The sequence below is a fragment of the Nesoenas mayeri genome, assembly GCF_963082525.1.
Source record: "Nesoenas mayeri genome assembly, chromosome: 1".
Lineage (NCBI taxonomy): Eukaryota > Metazoa > Chordata > Aves > Columbiformes > Columbidae > Nesoenas > Nesoenas mayeri.
This window is the reverse complement of record NC_137541.1, coordinates 11,465,636-11,490,136: the sequence shown is the minus strand read 5'-3', so window position 1 is coordinate 11,490,136 and position 24,501 is coordinate 11,465,636. Positions and strand designations below refer to the sequence as shown.

General features: G+C 35.8%; 1 protein-coding gene across 8 annotated transcripts in view; it reads right to left on the bottom strand.

The window, feature by feature from the left end:
* The window catches only part of CACNA2D1 (calcium voltage-gated channel auxiliary subunit alpha2delta 1), a gene marked incomplete at its 5' end in the record, with an annotated part of 394,641 nt that overhangs the window by 78,149 nt on the left and 291,991 nt on the right, over positions 1 to 24,501 (bottom strand). For all 8 annotated transcript variants that reach the window (XM_080363990.1, XM_080363991.1, XM_080363992.1 and 5 more), the window contains 2 exons: positions 661 to 765; positions 5,781 to 5,939. In XM_080363990.1, coding sequence (XP_080220116.1) covers positions 661 to 765; positions 5,781 to 5,939 — 264 coding nt within the window. The remainder of the gene's footprint in view (positions 1 to 660; positions 766 to 5,780; positions 5,940 to 24,501) is intronic.

Genomic DNA, 24,501 nt, shown 5'->3' with positions numbered 1-24,501 from the left:
ACCAGAAGTTTTATTAGATCCTAAATTTAAACCCCAGACCAGCACAGCTAATAATCTAATCTAATCTGAACACAACTCATCCAGTCATTCTCATGTCAAGTCCATAATTCTGGTTGAACCACAGGTCAGATTTCATCAATAAAAAGCCATCCCACACCTGGCTGAGACATTCAAAGATTTAATGACTCTCACTGGGAAAAACATGTGGGTTTGTTCCAGCTCAAATCTATTCAGATTCAGACTCTAACCTTGAGATCTGCTCTTTCCTTAGCCTGATGAACTACAAAATCACAGAGAAAATATTCACAGTGAGGAGAGAGATTTTTCTCATATCATTTAACTACCCATCTTTCTGCTTGATAATGACTACATTAATACAAGAAATAAAGGTCAAGAAAAGGTTTAATTCTTTATGGGTTATGGTATACTCCTGTACTGCTTGACAACAAGTCACAAGGTGTAAAATATTAAATGTATTTCATGGGGTTTTTTTAAAGTAATGTTATAGATTAAGAAACTTTCAAGTGCCCTAAGATTCTATACTAACACATTTTTAAAAGTACCTTATACAGATACCAACAATTATTTCAGTTCCTTATTTAAATGTCCCTGTTGGTACTGTTGCATTTTATGTAGTAAAATCTTTCATATCTCACTTACTTTTTTGTCTTCATTATATTTATGGAAAATTTCTTGTGCTCTTTCTTCACCACCATCCGTAAACAGCATAATAATCTTATTGCAGTTAGCTCTAGAAACACTGTGCTGTAGGAGATAAAAAAAAAATAATAATTAAAAAAATCTTCAGTTTGTATTTCAAGCTCTAGGGAATAGCAGCTGTTATATTTGGTGGCTTTCATATCAACATGCTTACTACTTTAACACAGTATTAGCAAAACTTCCCAAGTCTTTTAGAATTTAATTCAACAACCCTTTCTGAGTTAAAAGCAAAAATAAAATAAAGCAAAAACAGATTTCTGTTCCAGAAGAATTAAAGATGACTCATTTAGATCTGGCCCAACACAGAGAAATGGTGATCTGGTGGTTCCTCTCACCTCCAGCAACACAAAGCAAGCTCTTCAGCTCATGTCCATCACATCAATCCCACAGCTTTCTTCTCCAGATGTTCTACACGAGTACAGTGGGGGCTTCTAAACATTTTTATTCTTCTCTTTTCTCACCCTTACTTTTTTATTATCCTAACTGACTTTGGAAATTTGGGAAGAATGACCCTCTAATGAAATATTGGGTTTTGTTTGGTTTTGGCTCATTTGTTTGGTGGTGGTTGTTGTTGTTGTTTTTGTTATGTTGTCTTGTCGTGTTTTTTTTTCCCTTGCTGATCTCCTTTTCTCAGAAACTATCAAGTTCACTGACCACTTAAATAAGAACTCTCATAATGTAGGCATCCTATAGGTACATCTATAACATGCTACCTTATAAACGTACAAATATTTTTGCATTCGCTATTTTCATCACATTTCCTTAAAGTAAGCTCCACTTTCCACTTCTTAAATTCTTTCCTGGTTTATAACTATTATTATTATTTTTATTTTAATGCACTGAAATGAAAAGCTAACCTTCAGAAAAGTATCTTAGAATCAGGTTTACGTAATACGTTGCAGCCAAGATATAGCTGCCTAGAGTACAAAAATCTTTTCACCACTGACTTTTCTAATTAGTTTGCAGCTCAGAGGTGAAGAATTGAGCTTGTTCCATTATTTCCGTAGAGCAAGCCTGGAACCGAAAGAACTGAGAAGTCATCCCTCTGACTCCTAATTCAGCAAAGTAACTAGTGAAGCCACTGAGAAAAGCACAGTGGGTTGTACAAAGGAATAAAAATGTTCCACAGCCAGAATAGAGAGATTAATAAGAATTTTGGCTCCTTATGAAAGGAGCCAAAGGCTCCTCCTTTGGCATTCATCTTCTTTCTCATTATTCCCTAAAAGTTAAGAATCTAATTTAAGCAAGTTGTTCATGAATTTTACAGCCAGCACTCCTTGTCCTCTGTGTTGCATACAAATGGTCCCAGTCAGTCATGTCTCGGTACTTTTGAGCAGCTGGATGTGACAGAGTAAAACCCTTAGAGATTCAGTAAACTAAATTCAAGTTCCCCTTCCCAAAACCCTGAATTCTGTTGTATGAATTTACTATAAAGTCAGGAAAAGAAATAGGAGAGTCATTCTTCTGAAGTACCTACTTCTCCCTTGCTTTAGTCTTTGTTGAGCAGATAGTAATTTTCACCTAGGTGCTCAGGTGAGATTATCCTACTCCCTTCCATTACTTTTCATCCTGCTCTCTGCTCTGATTCCTTGTTCTTCTGTAATAAAGAGACTGAAACACCAAAGGCAGCCCTCAAACCTCAGCCAATAATTGTCAGTATTTCAGCTCCATGGTTCAGTAATGCTCCTAGAAAACTAAAATATAAAAGCTTTATTTGCAATCACTACACTAACAGAAGAATAATTATTCCTCAGAGATGATCTGTATTGGTAGTTCAATATTCAGTGAATAACTATGTATTTAAGCTTTTGAAAAACAAGTCCAAAGATTTTCTTACATGTAACAACACATAAAAACCACTTGAAATCAATACATCCTCTCCAATCTCATCAGCACACTGTGTTTCGTTTGGAATTAAATAATTTATGACTTTTTTTCTTTATTTTTGTGAAATACAAGATAGTGCTTTGGGCTACAATCTTTTCGATATTAAAAAAGTAATAAGAGTAGAGTTGGATACTTCATAAATAAACTCTACAGTGATTCAGTATAAGGGCCAAAATAAAATCAGAGGGAAACCAAAGGCACGACAAGGAAGGGGACCCAACTCTGCTCATTTTACAGAACTTTATTCTTGATTTTGAAACAAACACTATTATAGGCAATGTGAACTTGACCTAGTCTTTGTTTTAACTGACTAATCAGGATTTTTCAAGTGGCTTACTTAGTATATGCTTATACAATATCAGAAATTTGCAATGTTTTCTCTTTATCTCCTAGTGTTACACTTACAAAAGGGCATTTACTTCCATTACACTGTTTAGACACTAAAGTGATGTCATGGAAAAAAAATTCCAAGATTTTAGCCTTTAAACAACATTGGAAATATGAACATGAATAAGCTCAAATCACGTATTTTCCCACCATAAAAAAAACTTTGCATGCTGTTGAATAAACTTACCAGGTCAGTAGCTCAAGGGATCAAGAAGAAGGCAGAATTACCTTTTCCTGCCGTCCCCCCCCCCACACACACACATTTGCATAATTATGGAGAGATACTGGCTAAGAGAATGAATATTCTGCAAAGTCGATGCACTAATTCTAGCATTTTTCTGAGCAGTTTTCCTCAGCAGTCTAAGGATGTCTCTGCCCTCCCATCACAGACCACAGTTGAAGCACAATATGTTGCCTATTCAGCAGCTTCCCCAGGACAAAAACTGGCTTCTTGGCTTAAATCTCAGGAAAATATAACTTGAAACTGAATCTACCTATTCATGAAACTGAGTCTACCTATTCACTTTTACTTCTCTCTTGCACTTGATAAAGGCCTTTTTAAAAAAATTTTCGAACAAGCAAGATGATGCATTTTATACTGTGCCTGAAATTGCTTTTTGTTTTATACAAGTTTCACATTCCTAAAATCAACTCATTAAGTGGCAGGTCAGGATTATACTGTATGATTTGACACATTTTTCATTATGAGTCTCATGATGCTGAAGAAGGAAAAGGTGAACCAAACCAAAGATCAACTACTCAAATCAGAAAAAGATGATTTCAAGATCTCTTGTTTTGACAAATCATAGTTATGGTATTGGGGAAAAAAAAAACAAACAACTCCTGAATCGATGAAGCTGAAGTATTATTATTTCCAAAGAAACAGCAAGTTAACATAATAAGTAATAGAAAAGTACTGCATAAAAAGATAGCATCCAGATTAATAACAACCACTTTAATCAGCATGCTGAAAAAATCTGAAGTGTCTATTTCCATCTTGCAACACATCAGACAGTAAGTTTTTTATGGCACAAGTGAAATATTATTTCGGCATTCAGGAAAATTCTCTAAAATAACTGTCATCCAGAAACAGTATCCACAATATTATTATGAAAGTTTGAGCTGTTCAAAAATATTTCATTTCCATGGAGCTTCAAGTAATTGGACTGTTTGAATTCACAAATATACAACTGGAAACTATCCCAAAGCATATTTTATGCCTGTGTTATTATTGTTTAAGCCTGTATTATATCATCCTATTATGCTGCCTTTTCACCAGAATCTGGCACTAACTCCATCACGAGCCCTTTGCTCCTCCTGCCAGCTGGATTTCCCAATATCTGGAAACACGACTGTAATTCCTATAACTTAGTGCAATCTCTTTATTATCCTTGATATGCACTTCCACAATGTCCAAACATAATTTACAGGCTTGCAGAGATTTTGTGAGATTAATCACACCTCTGTCTCCAGTTATGAGAGAGGCAGCCCCACTATGAGATGGGCTTCCAATTAGGATTTTAAGCATTTTTTTAGTCCTACAAACAAGTTCACTTTGAGGTTTCTTCTGTGTTCAGGTCTTAACACTACTTGTAGACAAAATACATATCTGGTGCAGCACTAAATGTAATACATAATGTCAATCAAATATAAATACGGTAAGGAACAAGCAGCATTTGATAAAATTTCTTGTGTGTTGCTGGTTGCCTCTGCATGAGATGGATGAAGAAAAAGGGAAAATGCCTCCCAGCCTGGTCTGGAAAAGTCCCACAGCTTTTAAAAATCCTGTTTGCAGTTTTATAAAACCATCAGCAGAGGGCACCCAATCATTTCCACACCAAATCCCTCTGCTCACCTACATAGTGTTCTGCTGAGACAATACAATTATATTTTCTTTTCCTCTATCAGAATTTAAGAGGGTTCGAAATTTTTCAATAATAATAACAACAACAATAATAATTTTCATATTTATTAAAGTAGATCCTTAACCTCTGTAAATTGGTATAGCTTCATTTACACTAACGTGAAAATCAATGTGTAGCCTTTATAAAGGTCAATACAGATTTGTGGGGTTTTTAACAACTACAGAAACTCTTAAAAATTAACTAATAAATCCCCAACTTTTATGGTAAATCGGAAACATTACTACTCAGAAAGCCAGTGCTTGGTGCAAATTAGAATGGACAATGTCATTGAAACATGGAAACAATAAATTTAATTTTTGAGGAAATTATTCTTTTTATAAACACAAAACAGAAAGGAATTAAAATTCTCTCAGATGTGTAATATTCCTCTATTAACTAAGTATTTTCTCCCCTCTGTCCTACTCAAGCCATGGTCAATTATTTCTGACTTGTAATAAGTATAGAATTGTAGGTTAACTAAGCATTAGTAGGAGATATTGGGGTAAAATTGAAATGATGACACTGTAACATAAAGCCATTTTAAAGCTACCTGCAAATCAGCCACAGCTATGCGACAACAGAGAATCACATGTCAAATGAAAGAAAATAGCTGAATGAAGTAAAAATAGTACAGCACATTGAAACTCAAATTTAACCCCAAACCTTAACAACCTGCTGGGAGATCTGTAAAGAAGAAAAACAAAATAAAACAAAAACCAACCAACCAAACAAAAAAGCCGACATATCGTTAGGGTAAATTTGCTTGCTAAATAAGGTATTGTATCAGTTATCACTCAGGTGATGGAAGAGCATACAGTGACATCTGAACATTCATTTCTCCTTCTTCACATTATAGCAGAGAGAGATGACTTTCATACTTACATTTAGCAGCTGTTCAAAAGCATAGCTAAAGCCTTTTTTGTAATCTGTAATTCCTTTGGCAGAGATTTTATAGACAGCTTCTTTCAGCTTCTTCTTGTTCCTCACATTAGCTTGGACAAGATGATTAAAGCAACTGACGTTCTGAGCATTATTGTTGAACTGTAAAATAAATAGGAACAGTATTAAACCAAGTTAATTTTGTTTTCTAAGTACTGAAGTAGTAAAGGCTGATGGGTTTGTGACTGATGAGATAAAGCATGTCACACCTGGATTTTCATTTCCACTACACTGACAATGTCCAGCAGTGTCTGAAGATTTTTAAATTGGGCAATAAACATTGAAAAAACAAACAAACAAAAGTAATTAGTACTTCACTCTCTGTCATCTGTTGTAGTGGGAAAACTCCTACAAATTTTGTTTCAAGCTCATATAATGAAATGGAACTAAGAATGCAGAGTAAGGAAAATAAAAACAGGAGAAAACATTTATTTATTTTAACTTTAAGAAAAAAATACAGAAAAATATTAGTTAAATTATCAGGTGACTTCCATATTGTGGTAGATATATTAGCGTGTTGCTAAACCTGCTACTTTACAATGAAACTTGCAGGTCTTAATCAATTAGTGCAGGTAGCTTACAGAAAAAAGAATACATTCTTGAGACAAAGGAAGCACACGACATTATAGCTGTAAATAGGAAAATATTGTTATCAATAAAACAAATTTGTGTATTGAGAACACACATATTCGTGCTCGCTTACTGACACATCCATAAATACTACTTCCTGAAAAAATAATTTATACAAGATTCTGACATTATTTAGAAACATATATAAGATTCTTTTTGATGTGTAAAATGTTGTCTGTACAAGTAGAAATCAGTTTATGATCTCTTTAAAATTTGACTCTGTATAAAAATACATACATAGATATATAGATACATATATCCCAGTAGAAAGTAACACAGAAATATGTTTCACTTTTCAGCTACCTATCTGAAGTCAAAGATGAGACTTCTCTTAAAAAGAAAAAAAAATAAGGAAAAGCTGTAGCATGTCCAATTCTAAGTATAACCTTGCATGAAAGCACAAATTACTGTACATAATCTGGGTTGAACCGTACTTGAACGAAAATCACCTTGTAACTACAACACAGTGATTTTTATTAATGCTACTCTTGACTAATATTACTAAAGACTATTTTTTAAACTGTGTTATCTATCCAGATTTCTTGTGTGAGGTTTGTTGTTTTTATTTTGTTTTGTTTTCTTGGTCGCTGGCAAATAGAATGTCAAAAAACTCTGTAAAGGTACTAAGATCAAGACCTCCTAATTTATGTTTCAGCTGAAAGCAGATTATTCTGCCTCTTCCTGACTAGGGCTCTTCAGTGAAAGTAAATGTAATTTTATGCTGCCACCCTGGTGCAAAACCTTAAAATGACTTCAAAAACAAGCTTTGTTGGCTTAAGTGTCAATACTTATTAGTTCAGTAGTACTGTGTAGAAGATAAGGTAAATAAGGTCATCAATTTCAATAACTGCTCTGACTACTTACATGTCTAAAATCAAACACTAAGTGCCAGGCACGAAGTACAGAGAGAGAATTGCTATCAGGAGCAAACATCGACTTGCACTGTAATTGTAGGACAATTAGAGCGAAAAGAACTTAAGTTGATAATATCAAACCAGTTTTAATAATGCATAATAATTCAAATCAAGTTAATAGGATGCTTAGGAGCTATGCAGATTTTCCATGTCCCAGAGTCAGATCCATGCAGATGCATGTTTCCTGTCCTTAGGACCCACCAAATATAAACTACCAGTAACTTCTGTCAAACATCCACCTTAATCAATGACACTTTTGCTATTGACTTAGTAGGAGCAAATGCATAACAGCAAATACAGTACAGCTTATGGCAGAGGTGACTGACAGGGAAAGGCATCATATCAGTAGAAGCCTTGGCCTAATTTGTTCCAGGACCTTCCTGAAAATAGCCACAGATCTGCAACTGTGGGGTTTTGGGCTGTGAGAAAAACCACATTTCCTGTGCTGCATTCTAACTTATATTTTCACATCTAATTTTTTATTCTTGTAAAATGCATATGGCAAAGTGCACCATGAACTAGACACTTTAAAGCATAAAATTTGCCTGCCTCATCTTCTAATATCACTATTGTATCACAAGCCACTCCTGCATGAATGTACAAGAAAACCTACTATTTTGATTTTGAGCATTAAGTAGTATGCAACTAACTTAATAGCTTGCCATCTTGCATTTATTTTTCCAGGGACCTTACTTTTGCTGATTGGCTCATGACTTTATATTGTGTTTTCCCGAATTCACTAAAAAATTGTATTGATTCTGGCTAGGCAGGGATATACACTATGAAAATACCCATATAGGAATCTTCATCTGTCTAATTAATAGGGACAGATATTACTTTGTCCCAATTTTCTGTCTTTCCTCCCTAGGCAATTTAAATCAGTGGGAGCAATTTATTCTCAAATGACTTTATACAAAATTTTCTGTCCCCTTTTTGTCAATATGCAGTTCCCAATGTGTCACAAGGGGGTAACTGTTTCCAAAAACATGAAAAAAGCATCAGCAAATGCAAACTTTGAAAAATGCAATGTTATATTTGACCAAGTATTCTACAGAGGAGTCAATTGTATAAAATAAGCAACCTTGTCATATTATTAATTTTTGTAATATTTTATTTAGCAGGGCTTTAATTTTCAAAATACTACAAATATTAGTGTTGTGTATCTAAATTACTTACAGTCACAAAAGTGTGAAAATAGGATGAGATAATGAAGATTAAAAATATTTTCCATCTCTCCCAGTGTCACAATGCAAACTTCACCTTTATTTTAAAGGAATGCATGGAATTGAACTAGGTATAACCAAATTTTCAGCTTGAATATTCCTTTAATGTGTGCCATACTTCCCAGAAAATAATATTTTGGTAGGACCAACCTTCTACTGTCATTAAAATGTAGGAGTCCCAGCTGAACTCTAACATTTCCATTGAATGATTTTAAAGCCATTTTATAAGAATTCTTTCCCCAGACTCAAACAAATTACGGTCATTCATTTTTCCATTTCTCCTCGCTATCATGTGGGGTTTTTTATTCGCTGTGCTTAAGCAGCATGTTTTGCTGTTTAAGCAAAACCACAAAATGATCATACAACTGTAATCAATTCACTTTGATGCAAAACACTGACACACTCAACGATGCTTCTTATAGTAGTTTCTTACCGAAGTGCCCAATAAATCAACCAATGATTATTAGGTGCATTAACCATGCAGGAGTGAAAACACTATTGTGCTTGTAGAATTATTTCAGCTTGCCTTGACCTAATTTTGTAGAGATGATGGGAAAATTACTCAAGGAAGATATTTTAAAAATGCAAGGTCTGAAAATGAATTCTAACTGTGGGATGGGATGAGAGCACAGGTCTTGTGCTTGGACAGTAGAAGAACACTCTCAGGTAGGTAGCTCTGCTTGATACAAGCCAATTTAATCTGAAAAAGTAGAGTGAAAACACAGTTCTGCTTCATCACTGACATTATATGCATATTATTTAATGAGTTAGTAAAAAAGTAATCATAAGTCAAATCTTATGGTCTGTACATTCTTTGTCCTGGGCTATTGCAAACAGTGGTTTAGGTGTTCATGTGAAAATTTAGCGACAAGTGAAAATTTCTCTCTAGAACGCCACTAACACTAAACTGCAAATCTAAATTGCTTGCCAGCAGTCCTGCAAATGTATCAGGATAATTATTTCTATTAAGTTCAGGTGTCTAGCATATGGGTTAGTAATTATTGATACAAAATTGACATTTTAAAAATTGACAGGAATACTGGCTCAAATTGCTTAAGCAGTTAATAAGTAAACTGTGCTGCACTTACACGTGATACAAAGTGAACAAAGGGCCAAGGTCAAAATCAACAAAAGCTGACTTAAAATGAAGGAGAGAAATAACACATTTGTAGAATGGAGAGTTATATCAACCCAAGTCTGCAAATAACATGATTTAATTGATACATGAGCCAGATGTTTTGAAATACATCAGACAATATTAATGTTAACATCAGTCAACAAAGCAGATGAGAAGACTTGTTTTAATATATAAAGGGAGCAGTACATGGAACAACTATCCTCCAAACATTTACCTGTTTGCTAGGAATTGAAGGCAAGTCTGAAGGTTGAAATGTGACTGATAAAAATGTTCAAAGCGGGAACGAAAATTCAGGGCTACATTTCATTAATTTGAACTCCAGTACAATACTGAAGTAACTGAAGGATTTCAAGTGTAAAGGCTTTCAAATCACCCTAAAACTGGCTTGTTATAACACTTCAATAATTTTGCTCTTTGACTAGTTCACTATATGACAAATACCAGGACTATTCCTAACTTTGAGTTAGACAAACTGAGCCAGGTTTCAGTTAAACTCATCTGAAATACAATAGCACTAGTGGCATTAATAATTTTTCACACATTACAATTTCAAAAGCCAAAATACCTGCAAAAAGCCTTTAATGATTACTGGACATATTACCAGGCTACTAAGAGTCATAATAATGATTATTTATGTTTGGATGACTTCTTGAAAAAACAGTTAATGTACTCAATCACTTAGTATCTGCCTGGAAAAAAGAAGATGCAAAATTTCAAAAACCAGTTGCCACTTCAAAAAGTCCATGTTCTTTCAAAATCCAATCCTATCAAGTGTTTAAAGTTGAATTAGTTACAATTCATACTTTATTGAATAAAATATTCTTAATGCCTCTATATGAAACGTCAGTTGGGTATTTATCAGACTGGAATTTTCCCCTAATTATTGCAGTAAAGACAAACATACTTCACAAAAATACTATTGTGGTGAAAAGAAAAGAAAAGAAGTGGAATTTGTGTACAATGCCACAGGATCAGTGAGTCACTTACTGAACAACAGATGACATTTGGAGGCAAACCATTCAATTGTTAAAATCTAAAGCCATCCTATACAGTATGTCACCACCAGTGACAGCTTCTGCTTTTCAACTCTATGTTATAAAAAGCTTATTCGTTATCTAAGCCAAAATAAAAGGAGCTTGCAGCAAAATACTTGGAAATCATGGAAAATTGGGCAAACTTAGCTTTTATTTATAATATCGTGAATTATTAATATAATTAAATCTGTCTTATAATTATATAGCCAGGCATAGGATCTAAATATATTTTTCCCTAGATAATTTCTCAGTACCCAAATATTTATATCCTTTCATAGCCTCTGCCTTTGGGATCTCCCAGAATGATCCTCTGACCTGAGGAAATGAAGACCTATTCACAGGTTTGGCCAGGAATACCCACACCTGTTACTGGGGCACTAAGCATATCGAAGAACTTCAGTCAGTTGACCTCAAATCACCTAGTATAATCTTTGGCCAGATATGGGGCAACTCAATGACTTGAAAGATAAGTTGATCAGTTCAACCTAACATGAAACTCTGACCATGCAACTCTGAAAAAAAGGGGTTTAAAACTGCTTGAACCTTGTCATTCTAGAGAAGGTCAGAAACAGAAGCACTAATCTGACAGTCTCATGAGAATTTTGTCTTTATCTTCCTATTCAGAGAAGGATCAACTTGCAAAACCAGTGGAAAATTATACAGAAGTGCAGTGAAATACCTGAACACCAGAGAACTTTCCCCTCCCCTGGGTAGTTGCATTTTGCTGTGAGATCCTTCAGACACGTGGACCACTGCAATGCAGTGTCTCAAGAGGTCAACTGATGGACAAGAAAAGGGGTTGTCATTCTGAAACCCTCCTGATTCTAGAATAGCTACTTCTGCATTGCTAAAAGCCTCCTCTTTTCTAGAGTCTCAGCTTGGAAATTTTTCTTTAATATTATTAGAACTCTTACTCCAACACCAGGATATTAGAGAATTTAAGGAAAGAGAAAAAGAAATGTTGATTTATTTCTGTTCCCACTCTAAGGCCTCTGTGGATACGATGGCAGATCAGAAAATAAATTACAAGAGGTGCTACAGAGAGGTGTTTTCATTAAGTAGACAGACAGACAGAAAGAAATACTCTCATGGAAAAAGACTGCAAAATGAAGAAAGAAATAAGTACTCAGAAGGGGGATATACATGGACTGAAAAATATTTGAGACAGATAAGTAGAAAGATAAAAGCTATCAAGCAGTCTGGAAAACAAACAAACAAAACAACCAACCAACAAATATGAAACAGATGAGAAGAAAAACATGTATAATACCTTTTCCACCCCTACAATTGCATTCAGTTCAATATATCACATGGTGAACAGATGCAAACTGCTCTATCAAGATTTTTTTTAGAAATCTGCTTTTTGCAGACATCAACCGACCTCTCCTCAGTTGACACGCTTTAGCAAGTAGCACATAGCACATAACTCCCAGGGACATCCACACTTTAGCATCACAGACATTTCCAAACATTACTGAGCAACTCAGCCTCCTTGTGAAATTGCACAGAACTGTTCTCATTTTATTGGTGAGAAAAGCAAAGCAATAGGGAAGAAAACAAGTAAATGTGAGGTAAAGACACGGCCAGAAGCTTTAATCTCAATTTCCCTCTACTAGAGCACCAGAATGTGATTTCTCCCTTTCCTTTGTGCAACCAACTCCCAGTTCGCAAATTTGCCCTTTAACTTGATATTAGTATTTTGCTATATGCCATTTATACCACAAGGTCAAACAAGGCACAAATCCTTACAGCAAAAATTACTCATAAATAGCTCTTCACTTAAACTTCTTCGAAATGCACACACAGCTACTGTGACTTATTCTGAAGACTACTGCACTGTGAGAGAAAAACCTCTAATTTCACAGTCAATGTATAAATTGATGAATGTTTCAAATTTGCTTCTGTATATCCACCTATACCTCTATGTACCTAAATATATCTCTACCTCTCAAGAGACATATTATGGATAAAAATCCGAAATCAAGTGTCAATCATTCTTTTGGCAAGGGTAGGAGGTGATTTAAATACAAAGAAAACATTTAAATTGATTCTGCTTCTTTTATGAAAGAAAAACCAAAGCATCCCCTTAATTGCACTGTCTTCCAATTCACATTGCTTGTAATATTAGCAAAACAAACAGGCATCAGAAACAGCAGCATAAGAAGAAATGTTATAAAGAATTAAAAAGTAGTATCTTGGGGCAGTAGTTTATCTTGATCACAAAGTGCTTGTTACTGTTTCTAACAGTAACTTTTCTTTCCTGCTGTATCTAATGTTTTCATATAGATATTTATTAAAAAATTTTATCTCTATATAATGTTTATCTACATATATGTGCTTAATTGTTTTTATGACATGTTCAGGAAAGCAAGCTTCAGTCAACATTTGATTAGGACAGCGATAAGTTTATGTAAATCTTCAGGCAAAGAAATTGAGGGAAGAAGTGGTAGCTCTGCAATTCAATCTGAAAAACAAACTCTTTTGTAAATTATCTCAATAATGGAAAATTAAACAACATAAATCAAAACCTATGAAACTTTCAAAAACCTTTTCAGGTTTTGGTCACTAGGTGGCACTAAATGCTCTCTAGAAATGGGAAAATTTACACTACTGATGGAGGCAGTTGGGACCTTCTGTGAATGGCATACATTTCTAATGAGAAATAAAACTATTAAATACACCTGTATGCCAAATGAGTGAAGAAGCAGCAATATCAAAATCCAAACTTCCTTCCTAAAGTAAAATTTGCACATGTTGAACACAAGAGGTTCCAGCTCCCTAAGGGTCAAAATCTATTTTTGTCCAGATATATATCACCAAAATGAGTATCTCAGTTGCCAAGAGCCTTACAAACCATGTTTACAATACTCATAATGAAAATGCTGTAAAAGTTAACATTTGTCTACCAACCCCCATCTAAACATTTTCTCCGTCTTCAAAATCTGTACAAGTGATAATATTGTTATTGAATATTGTTCAGTACCAAATCTATGTAAAAATTCAGATTTTCCCAGTCATCTTTACCCGATGCCTCCCTATTCTTCACTTATCCCAGTTAGTTTACTAATATCTACAGATTCAAAATAGCATGTTTAATCACAATCTCCTGAAATCATACTTCTAGGCAAAAAACCAAAACAAATAACCCCCCCAAAATGCCCTAAAAAACTACCCCTCAAAAACTGCTGACATTAAATGAGACCTTGCCTCAAACTGTGTTAAATTGTGTACTTTCAGGCATTCAGAAATGTTTTTCATTTATAGAAAATAATATAAAATTGAACAAAGCAGTAATTCCTATATTTAACTTGCTACAGAGACAAAACTTATACATTTAAAATACCAATAAATCACTCTGGGAATACTGAAAATCAAGAAAAATATAGGTAGCTTGCTGAAGATCTAATCAGATACTACTACTGCTGACTTTCAATCTGCCGAGGTTTGTTGCTATGCTACTTCTACCTCATGGCTAAATCAGGTTGGTGACCCAGTTGTATCTATACATATTAAATGAGCAATAGTGAAATAGATCTGAATTCATCAGGCTTTCGTCTTGTAGCTAAATCCAGCTTTGTTGCTTTCTTTTCTTTTTTTTTACTCCTGCTTTAGGCTTGGTAATAGGATTTTAGGGTTAATCCCAGGAATAACTGAATTTTGAATAAGGCCGGTTACAATCTATATTTCAGCAGTGAGAAGCTATTATAAATATTTATCAGAATCCATTTAGAGAAGAGTAAGAAAGCAATTTGTGAAGTTTTATTCCCATGTAGATCTCAGCACAAAGAGAATTTGAGGCAGTTCAGGCAATAAAGGTTTGTAATTTGACATGCCAAAAAATAATACGTGGTGTTAAAGATCAGCATTCATATCTTGCTACAGAATAATTGTTTTCTCCTATCCTATGACCTGTGTACTGATACTCTTCAGATATACAGTACCACCCTACATATACATTGTAGAGAAAATGTTTAAACTTTATTCTAGTACTCAGGAGCACTCCTGAATTTCTTAAACTGTATTGTAAGCATAGGATGAAATAAAATTAGAATTCTATGACAATTTACACTATTGACACTTCTTGAAATTTTGAATGCATTACATTTCTTTTCATTGTGAAATGTATATATGCATATTACAGACAGAAGGCATGTAAGGTGCAAAAATGCTTAATACTAAGGTTTCTGAAAGGACTCTTGATAGATCAGATGTAGGAGTGTTCAACAACAATAAACCTGTTAAATCACAAGATATCTGTTTAAAAAAAAAAAAAAAAAAGCATAGTATGAAACAACTATTTGTGAAAGGACCAAATACTGTGCCAAAATCTGCTCTCAGTTAACTTTGTTAACCTTTCTTACCAGTATGATAATGCACACATTAATAAATGCAACGCTCACACGCAGTACAAAGGGATCAATGTTGGAGCCATAGAGCATGATGCTGGGCTGCAAATCTCAGAGTTACAACAAAGACTGTCAGCGCAGGATGACAGATGAAGTAGCTTAGCAAGGTGAACTCACTTATGGTCATTTCATGATGCTGTTGCTAAATAAACATGTATTATTTAGTAAAGATGATGTGTTTCTGACTTCTACTGAAAAATTCAGTACTGTAAACTTCAGCAACTCCCAGAGAAACTCGGCTAATCTGAACTCCTGCACTGCTGTAGAGCTGCCGTCTGTTCTCTGTGCTGTACAGCATTGCTACCCAGAGACATCGTGAGAGCTCTAACAGGAGACTTCATAGAAAACGATTTTGTAAATTCTTTTTTTTATTTTTTTCTTTTTTAAGTACTTGACTAGAAGTATTTAAAAATCTTCAGTCAAATTCAAGTTATTTAGAACATGAAACACCTTTTGCCAAAAAAGATGAATCATAGAATATCTGGAATTGGAAGAGACCCATAAGGATCACCAAGTCCAACCCCCTGCTCCTTGCAGAACTACATGAAACTAAAGCAATGACTAAGAGCACTGCCCAGACATTCCTTGAACTCTAATAGGCTTGGTGCGGTGATCGCTTCCCTGGGGAGCCTGTTCCAGTGACTGATCACCCTCTCGGTGAAGAATCTTTTCCTAATGCTCAAACTGAACTTCCCCTGATGCAGCTTCATTCCATTTCCTCATGTGCTATCACTGGTCACCAAAGATAAAGATTTTACTATTAAACCCTTATCTATAAATTTACTCAATATGTGAGGTTGCTACTCAGGGCATCATAATCAAGATAAATGTTTAGTCAGTGCACCAAACTGCAAGAAAGACATACACTTCAGCAGCAGGCCACAGAATTGGGGGATGGCAGGGGACTATAATATCACTTCTATATTCCCAGGGCTTGACTTAAATGTCCCTTTCACCCTTGCAGGGCAGAGCAATGTCCCTGGCTGTACACGGTACCTGGGGTTTGCGAGCCAGGGGGAGGCAGCGGCAGCTTCACTGCCACCCTGTGAGATGCTGCTGCTATGGTAGAGACGTGTGAGCCAGGAGGGAAAAGTATGAGTCTTTAAAAGTGTGAGACTTGAGAAGTCCATTATTATTTCATTCATGTTTTGCCTAAGCGTCCCTTTAGATTCACAGTGAATTAACATCTTGCCACATTTCTTTAAATATTCAACTACCAAATAGATGACTTTTAGATATTAAAAAAGGGGGAGCACAGAACAAATAGCCCACACCCTGTCCAAACCTTATGGGCAGCCTGCATTTTCCTCTTTTTTCATTAACATGGTGAGTCATCTTTCCTCAGCAGAATCCTTAAGGCCAGTCCAGACTCTTCAGAACTAGTAAGAAACAAGTTCATTGTTTGAGAGACCTTTCACCCACTACAAATTTTTAATTATACTATCACAGCTCCCTGTAATAATTGGTTCCTGGTTGGAAAGCTGACTCAGAAATGCACTTTTTGTCCAGCATTCGAAGTGTCACAAAAACTCATGGATTGATGATAGGTCTGAGATGCAGCAAGGCTCTCTTTAGTAGGACTTGGGCTTTACTAAAAATTATGAAATGGGAAACAGGTATAGATTTAATAACCTGTGGAACCATGAGCTAGAGCTATCATCTCATTTTATATACTACTAAACTACTAATTTTAAATACTTCTAACACACTAGAGAGCTAGAATTTATTCTGGAAATCACAGAAGCCCATGCCATGTCCTATTAGAAGTCTAACATCCTGACATTTGACAACTATAAGAGGAGACAATAAAAATCTGTATTGATGCCCAGAGCAATATCTCAAAGGGGGAATGGAGGTGACTTTTCTAGTCATCTGGAATTGTCAGCTATACTGTACAGCAATAAATGTATCGTTTCCAGGAGCATTCCTGCTTCTGACACCCTAATGTAGGATTTCAACTTCTAATTTCCATTCTCTTCAGCTCTTCATGCACTCAAGTATTCCATTGCCTAGAATTAAGGTTACTTTATGACAGATCTAAAGTGAAACAGATCTGAAGATTTGTCTTATTCCTTTTCCACTCTTTCAGTTTCTTTTTTCTCTTTTACGTATCTTTTGAACATTTTCCTTTCACAGAAAACTAAATCAGCAATTAATAACCCAACAGTAAAAAATTAGCTGATATGTTAAAGCAAATGGTAATAATAATAATAATGAAAAAAAAAAAGAAAAAAAAAAAGGTGTAAAAAACCTCAAAAAAGCCTGTTTTTATTCCAACTAATTCCCTTTTGCATTCTCAGCTGAGAAGAGGTAATATGACTCAGCTCATCTCATTTCATGATATTTCAATAGGAAGCCCAGTACAGGGCAGTGGCCCAAGCTCTCCCTACAGCCAGTGGAGACAGACAAGCACCTCCGGGGCTGTGCATTGTCCTTAAGAGAATCAAAATGACTTGTCTGCTTGGAGGAATTTTTAATTTTCCTCCACTAACTATAGCCAGGGCCTAGGCCTTTTGGTCTTAGGGAGGTTATATGAGCGATATTATGGGGTGTAGGAGAAGAACATTTCAGGATTGCACAGGACTTAGTATGGAATATTCAATGAAGGAATGAAGGTGAGGAAATGGATTCAGGTGATTTGGGGACAAACAAGTAGGGGAAAACAGAGGCATAAGAGGAAAAAAATGTTGGTCTCGTGTAAATAGTTTGCTGGTTGGTGCGTTTGTCTGGCCACATCCTACACCTCATCAGTGCAATCTGTCCTGCCTTCTAATTAAACTCTATTTCTAGCTCTTTTCCTAGGTGAGGGACTGTCTATTCTGCATGTGTGTCTGTGCCTGGGGTTGTGTGTGGTCAGACCAGGGGCTGCAGGGCCCACATGTCCATGTTGCAGCACCAAGAGAGTCTGAAATGAGTGGACTTCAGTGTCAGAAACTGGAGTGGGACTGGAATGTCTTTATGTGTGTGTGCGTCCATCAGGGTGAAATCCCAGAGCAGGGGTTGGCTATTGGAACCAAAGGAAACCCCGATAGCTCTGCGTGTGTACACGAGATGGCCTCTACCTGCAACTTGTGTGCAGAAATACAGCAGACTGGTATCGAGGGGCAGCTGCTGGGCAAATGGAGTGACTGAGCCCAGCTGCTGGAAATATCCACACAGTACACACACATGTGTTTGTATATACATATATATATATATACACACATATATATATATATATATGTGTATATATATATATATGTGTATGTATATTTTCACCAGCAGATTTCCACCCAGTTCAGGCAGATAGGGGTCAGGATGAGGCTGTTGGCACTGCCTGTGTTCACATGAGTGCTCTGCATCTGTCTGTGTTACCTGTGTGGCTGACTTGGTATGTATGCCTACACATGAATATATGTTATGTGGCATATACTTGTACTCCATGTGTATATGCCCACTGATAATGCATATTCAGCCACACTTGTGATTGGATCTGTGGCATGGAGCTGTGGTGGCCTCATCCATCTTGGGGTGTTGAATCTAGCAAGATATGCTTTCCCCTAACAGGGGAAAAAAATAATATAAAGATCTATTATAATAATATAAAGATTCAAATTCCTAAATTCAGATGGCTTAGTTATCACTTTATAGCTCTAAAAGAAAAATAACTTCATCTTCTAAAGGTTTTTCAAGCTGAACATGGCAATTTGGCTTTTGGAGAAGGTCCCTTTTACTAGCTGTAATTCTCAAAAAGAGAAGACTTGACCCCACATTAACATCACCATGAGTTTTGTGTTATTAATATATTGGTTTTGCATACTGGCACACTATTTTAAGCCAGATATTTTTTTTAAAAAAAAAAAAAAAAAAAGGCAAGCAAGTACCATAAGGAGTATTATCACTGGGACAGTAAAGTAACACTTCATTTTCACCTCTTTATCGCAGACTTGTTCTGTATATGTCTGTTTTATATAAGTATTCACTGTTCTGTCTTACTGCACAGACAATATTGTAGGACAGGTTAAACTGGAGATAACAAGGAATTTTCAAGTACATTAAGGATAACAGAAGGCCTAACTACTAGAACATGTCTTGCAAGATAGATATGGTTAAACTGTTAAGTACACACAGAAAATAAAAAAGTACTTGGTAAGTATTGCCTGTTTACAAAGATGAAGGCCAAAATATTCGTATCATACAAGGGTGATGAAGTATATTTCAGTCCATTAATAACTAAGGTGGATGATGAACAGCTATTTGGGATAAATATTTAAATAAGCAGGAGAAAATGAAAGAAAAACAAACAAACAAAAACCAAACAAACCACCAAACCCAAACCAAACAAATAAAAAACCCACACAAAACTAAAACAACAAAAACAAAACAAACAAACCCCACAAAAACCACAACCAAAACCTTTATGTATTATTGATTTGAAGCTAAAAAGGGAAACAAGATAATCTAGTCTGACTTCTTGCATAGTGTCTCACCACCCACATATCACTTAAAATTCCCTTGGTTACTTCTGTAATAGACCTTAAAAACTGCATTTAGTGGTAGATGTTTGCTTGAAGCGCATCTTCCAGGAAAGCATTAAATATTGATATGTAGACAACAAGAATCTATCCTTGCAATTTGTTGAGGCATATTAACTATGTATGTGCCATTCAAATTTATTGGGCTTTCACTAGTGATCCTTAGAGTGCCTTTATCTGACAGTTTTGAAGTCTATGGACACAAGAGCTTTCCTCAGCAACAGCACTTCTCAGCTCTAATCAAATCACTTATTTATTTATGAACTCCGGTCAAAAAAAAAGGTCAAATTCTGTGAGTTTGAGCATATGTCTGAAATACAGCTGCTCAGATGACTCACTCAAGACTGTGTCATGATGCTTTCAAGAACAAAACAATCAACCATTAACCACCTACCACCCTGAAAGAAGACACCTACAATCTTTTTTTTTGTAAAATCTTAGCCAATCGCTTTTGTGTGATACAATCCACATTTATGTAACAATATGCAGCCACAACAAAGGGAAGACACACACTCAAAATCTGAGTTCATCTTTTGCCTCCCAGGAGAGAAACGAAACCATCAGTCCATCCACTATTTAGATAGAAAGTTGCCACTGAAGCTGTACAACAGTTCTCATTCATGTCAGATGAAGACAACAAGAAGTTTGACTACTAGCCGTCCTTCACTTTTTTCTTTTTCATGATATAAATTGTGTAATTTGCTTTCATGAGGTTCAGAGTCCTGTTGAAATCAATCAACCACATTTCAATAGCCAGGTAATGTAATGTTCTTCCACCCTAATCTTCCTCTCAACTCAAGCCCCACATGAAATACTTTAACATAGCAACATTGACTCCTTTCTTAACTTTCTCATTAGAGGGGAAGGAAAATGGAAACATAATTCTGTGGGCAAACAAAAAAAAAAGATGATGTTATTGATACTACTGCTTTTCTTGCTTCTATTCCTACTATTATTAATGCTTTAAAAAGAAAATTCTTTCTAACTTTTAAACATTTGTTGGATTTCCTTAGTCCCTAAATTTTCTCCAGGTCCCTAGATTGTTTCCATAGTTATTTGCAGAAACATGTTCTTCATTACATTTGTTAAACAGTCCTTCTGATATGTTTCCCATACATATAGTCTAGTTCAGCTAGCAATGCAGAATTCGAATATTAGACTTTGACCAGCTTTATTTCAGTCCAGCACCTACAGCGCTTACCAAACATGCCTGCATGAAAACACGTACACCAAATTACTTCCCTGAATAGGGAAGATGCAAGATAATCACCTTCCATTACAGAACGCTAATGGTTTTCCATTAAGGAACACTCCCATGAAGATGTTTCTCTGTAACTATCATTGCTCCTCTTTGTTTTGAAAACGACCAGTTCAGTTTAAGAAAAACTTAAAGGTTATGATACAATTAGATGGATCATGCTTAAGAACTCAACACCCAGCTTTAAACTTGCCTTTATATAATTCTTAATTGACTCTCTGGCTTCTTCTTTTCAGCTAGTTCAGCTAGTTCACCTCATTACCTGATCATCCAGACCACACTCCCTCAGTTTAGCTATAAGGATGCTGTGGGAAACTGTGTCAAATGCCTTACTGAAGTCAAGGTAGACCACGTCCACCGCTCTGCCATCATCCATCCATCTTGTTATGTCCTCATAAAAGCCAATGAGGTTGGTCAAGCATGACTTCCCCTTGGTAAAGCCATGTTCACGGTCCCTAATGACCCTCTTATCCATGATATGCCTGGAGATGTCAGCAAGGTTAAGTCATTCCATCAGTTTCCCAGGGATGGAGGTGAGGCTGACCAGTCCGTAGTTACCCAGGTCCTCCTTCTTGCCCATTTTGAAGACTGGAGTGACATTTGCTTTCCTTCAGTTCATTAGCAAGTCTGCTGGTAGGCCCTTTCATACAGGAGACCTTTTTATCTCCTCTACATCCACCCACACAACTACTTCTGTGCCAGTATCTCACACCGATATCATTATCATGCTTTATGACTTCCTTGAATAGTGATGTTGTTCAACAAACCAAAACACCAGTGAACTCTTCTGGGCAAAAATTCAAAAACACAGGAAGAAGATATGTCTTAATCTATTTGAGTAGGTAATTTAATTTAAGATTCACTAAAAACCTCTTTAAATGAAAGTAATAAATGAAACCATAGACATTTCCGGAAGTTTTTATGAGGTGAACTGAAGCACAGTCATACAAATCTAAAACTTCTAACAAAGAAAACATAAGCGTGACAGGTTACCTGGTTGCAAAATCTAGCATCCTCCTCCCTTCAACAGGCCTTCAAGCTAAGGTTTCCACCCATGGCATGTCTGTTAAGTTTTTAAACAAGCTTAAGAAAGTATTTCCTAGAGTAAAGGAATATTTCCCTGTGCCTAAGAGAATATAGGTACAATCTGAACTGCAGAATGCAGGAAGGAACACATGGGAGAAAGAGAAAATCATTTGAGAAACTGAAAAGTCCTTTGTGCCACTACCTCCCCATTATTATATAATAAATATTTTAATTAGGAAGACATAAAGCTTGTGTTCACCTTGAGAGTAAGGGGGGCAAAATGAACAGACTGGCAATCACTGAGCCGTGGGAATTATTAATACATGATAAGTTGCTATTAAAAATCAGTGAAACAAGAGGTGTATCTTCTACAGATTTCTTTTATCCTTAAAAACAATTTCATAGGCTGGGTGCATAGTTTTTTCTTTGAAATCAATTTAGACAGAAATCTCCTTTACTCTGTTTCATGCGTAGAACTTCACAAAAGTAGAAGAGCTTTTAGTTTTCTGTTGTCCCTGTGATGCTCATAACATTTAATTCCCAGTTCATAAACAGTAAATACTAGTTTGAATTTTTACAAAGGCTAAGTGATTTTAAACAGTCCTACAGCTCCTGACCTTTACTGTGTCTGTTGCTGCAAGGTAGGTTTTTCCTTTGTGTGGTTTTTCCCACCTCTACAGATTTGAACTTGAAATACATTTCTCCTGCAAACTGCTGCCTACCCACAATCATAAACAAATTACACTTTCTGTGTCAACATTTGAAATGAAGTCACTAAATCATAGCGTGCTGGGATGGAATTGCTGCCCCTATCATCTACCACTTACTGCTATCAAAGCATGTAACCGGATTAGTGGGGAAACAGCTGTATTACTCATACATTTAAGCTCTTTCAAACAGTAGGTTTTCTTTCTGCAACAAAGCACAGCACTTCAGATAAGAAAAATGCAAATCCCAGAGGAAATCATGACATATTAACCCCTGGCAATCTTTACGTGATTTAATAGTTTGTTCAACCTCTTCTCACGGGTGATAAATGCAAGAACTACATTAGATTAGTAGAACTAATATATTATAACACATCCACTTTCGAGCTTTTTTTTCCCCAGGATTTCTCCACATACCAGGCACAGTTCATTAAATCATCTGTCACTTTCTGGAAGTGATTGGCATGAGCTTAAATCTGTGTCTCTCAGTCGTGGGCATGAATCATCATACATATGGGTTTTGTGGGACAACATCTTGGCAGAGGTTAGCGGTAAAACAGCTCTCTAGTTAACTCAAAACCTCATTACTAAACCCTCCATGGCTATTAAAGCTAACAAGCCATAAAACAACTGTTGCTTTCTTGGCCAAAAGAAAAACTGTAGATAAGTTTTGGCTATTGCTAATATTCACATATTCGTCTGCTAATATTGTATTGATCGAACATTTTCACCTAGTTTTTTTGACTTTTTAATTAGTGAATTGTGGAGGGGTCTTGATAGATAAAGATTTCTTGCTGAATTAGTCAGGCTCAAAGGAATCTCAAGGCCACTTCGAGAAGCTGAGAACAGAATCTGCTGTGAGAAAGAGGGGCGTTCCTCAATCAGCGGGGTCCTGGCGTGGCGTGAATCATCGGACATACCATCAGTGAGACTCCAGCACATGGACAGCCCATGATACTCATTTAGTGAATCCATGCTTGGAGCGTGGACATGTGATTAGAATATAGTTGCATATATAAGGAGGCTTGTTTCTGTAATAAATGGCTTTAGCATGATTCACATTGAATCGAATTGTTTGCTGAGTCCTTTATCACTCCAACAGTGAATAATGTCTAACACTGGGATTCCTCAGGAGAAAATGTTATAGAATCACAGAATCTTTTCAATTGGAAGAGACCCTCAGGATCATTGAGTCCAACCATAACCTAACCTGAATCTAGCACTAAACAATGTCCCTAAGAACCTCCTTTAAGCACCTTTAAAGCACATCCAGGGATGGTGACTCCACCACTTCCCTGGGCAGCCTGTTCCAATGCATGACAACCCTTTCTGTGAATATTTTTTTTTCCTAACATCCAATCTAAGTCTCTCCTGGCACAATTTGAGATCATTTCCTTTTGTCCTTTAGTAACAACATGAAATATGTTGAATGAATGTAAATTTCTTTCAGCTAGAACAAATTATTTAAGTTGATATTTTGGTGTTTGGATTAAGAAAACACTAGAGTTTGACTTAGACATGCCTTCTCTGTTATAGAATATTCCGTGAAGAATAATGATCTTTCAAGTATCACCATCTCTCCATATGGTCCTCAGATCATTTAGAAAAAAGAAAAATGAGATTATTTTAAAATTAGATAAGAATTAATGAACTGCCTTTTAATACAGTACATAAACCTAATAAATCATCAAGCCTTTCACCAAAGTTATACAATGAAGAATAAGGAGGAAAAATCAAAGCAGTAAAATGAAGAATTTAATATTTGAATAAAGATGAGATCTCAGACCTTCTAAGAAAGATCTAACTGATTGATC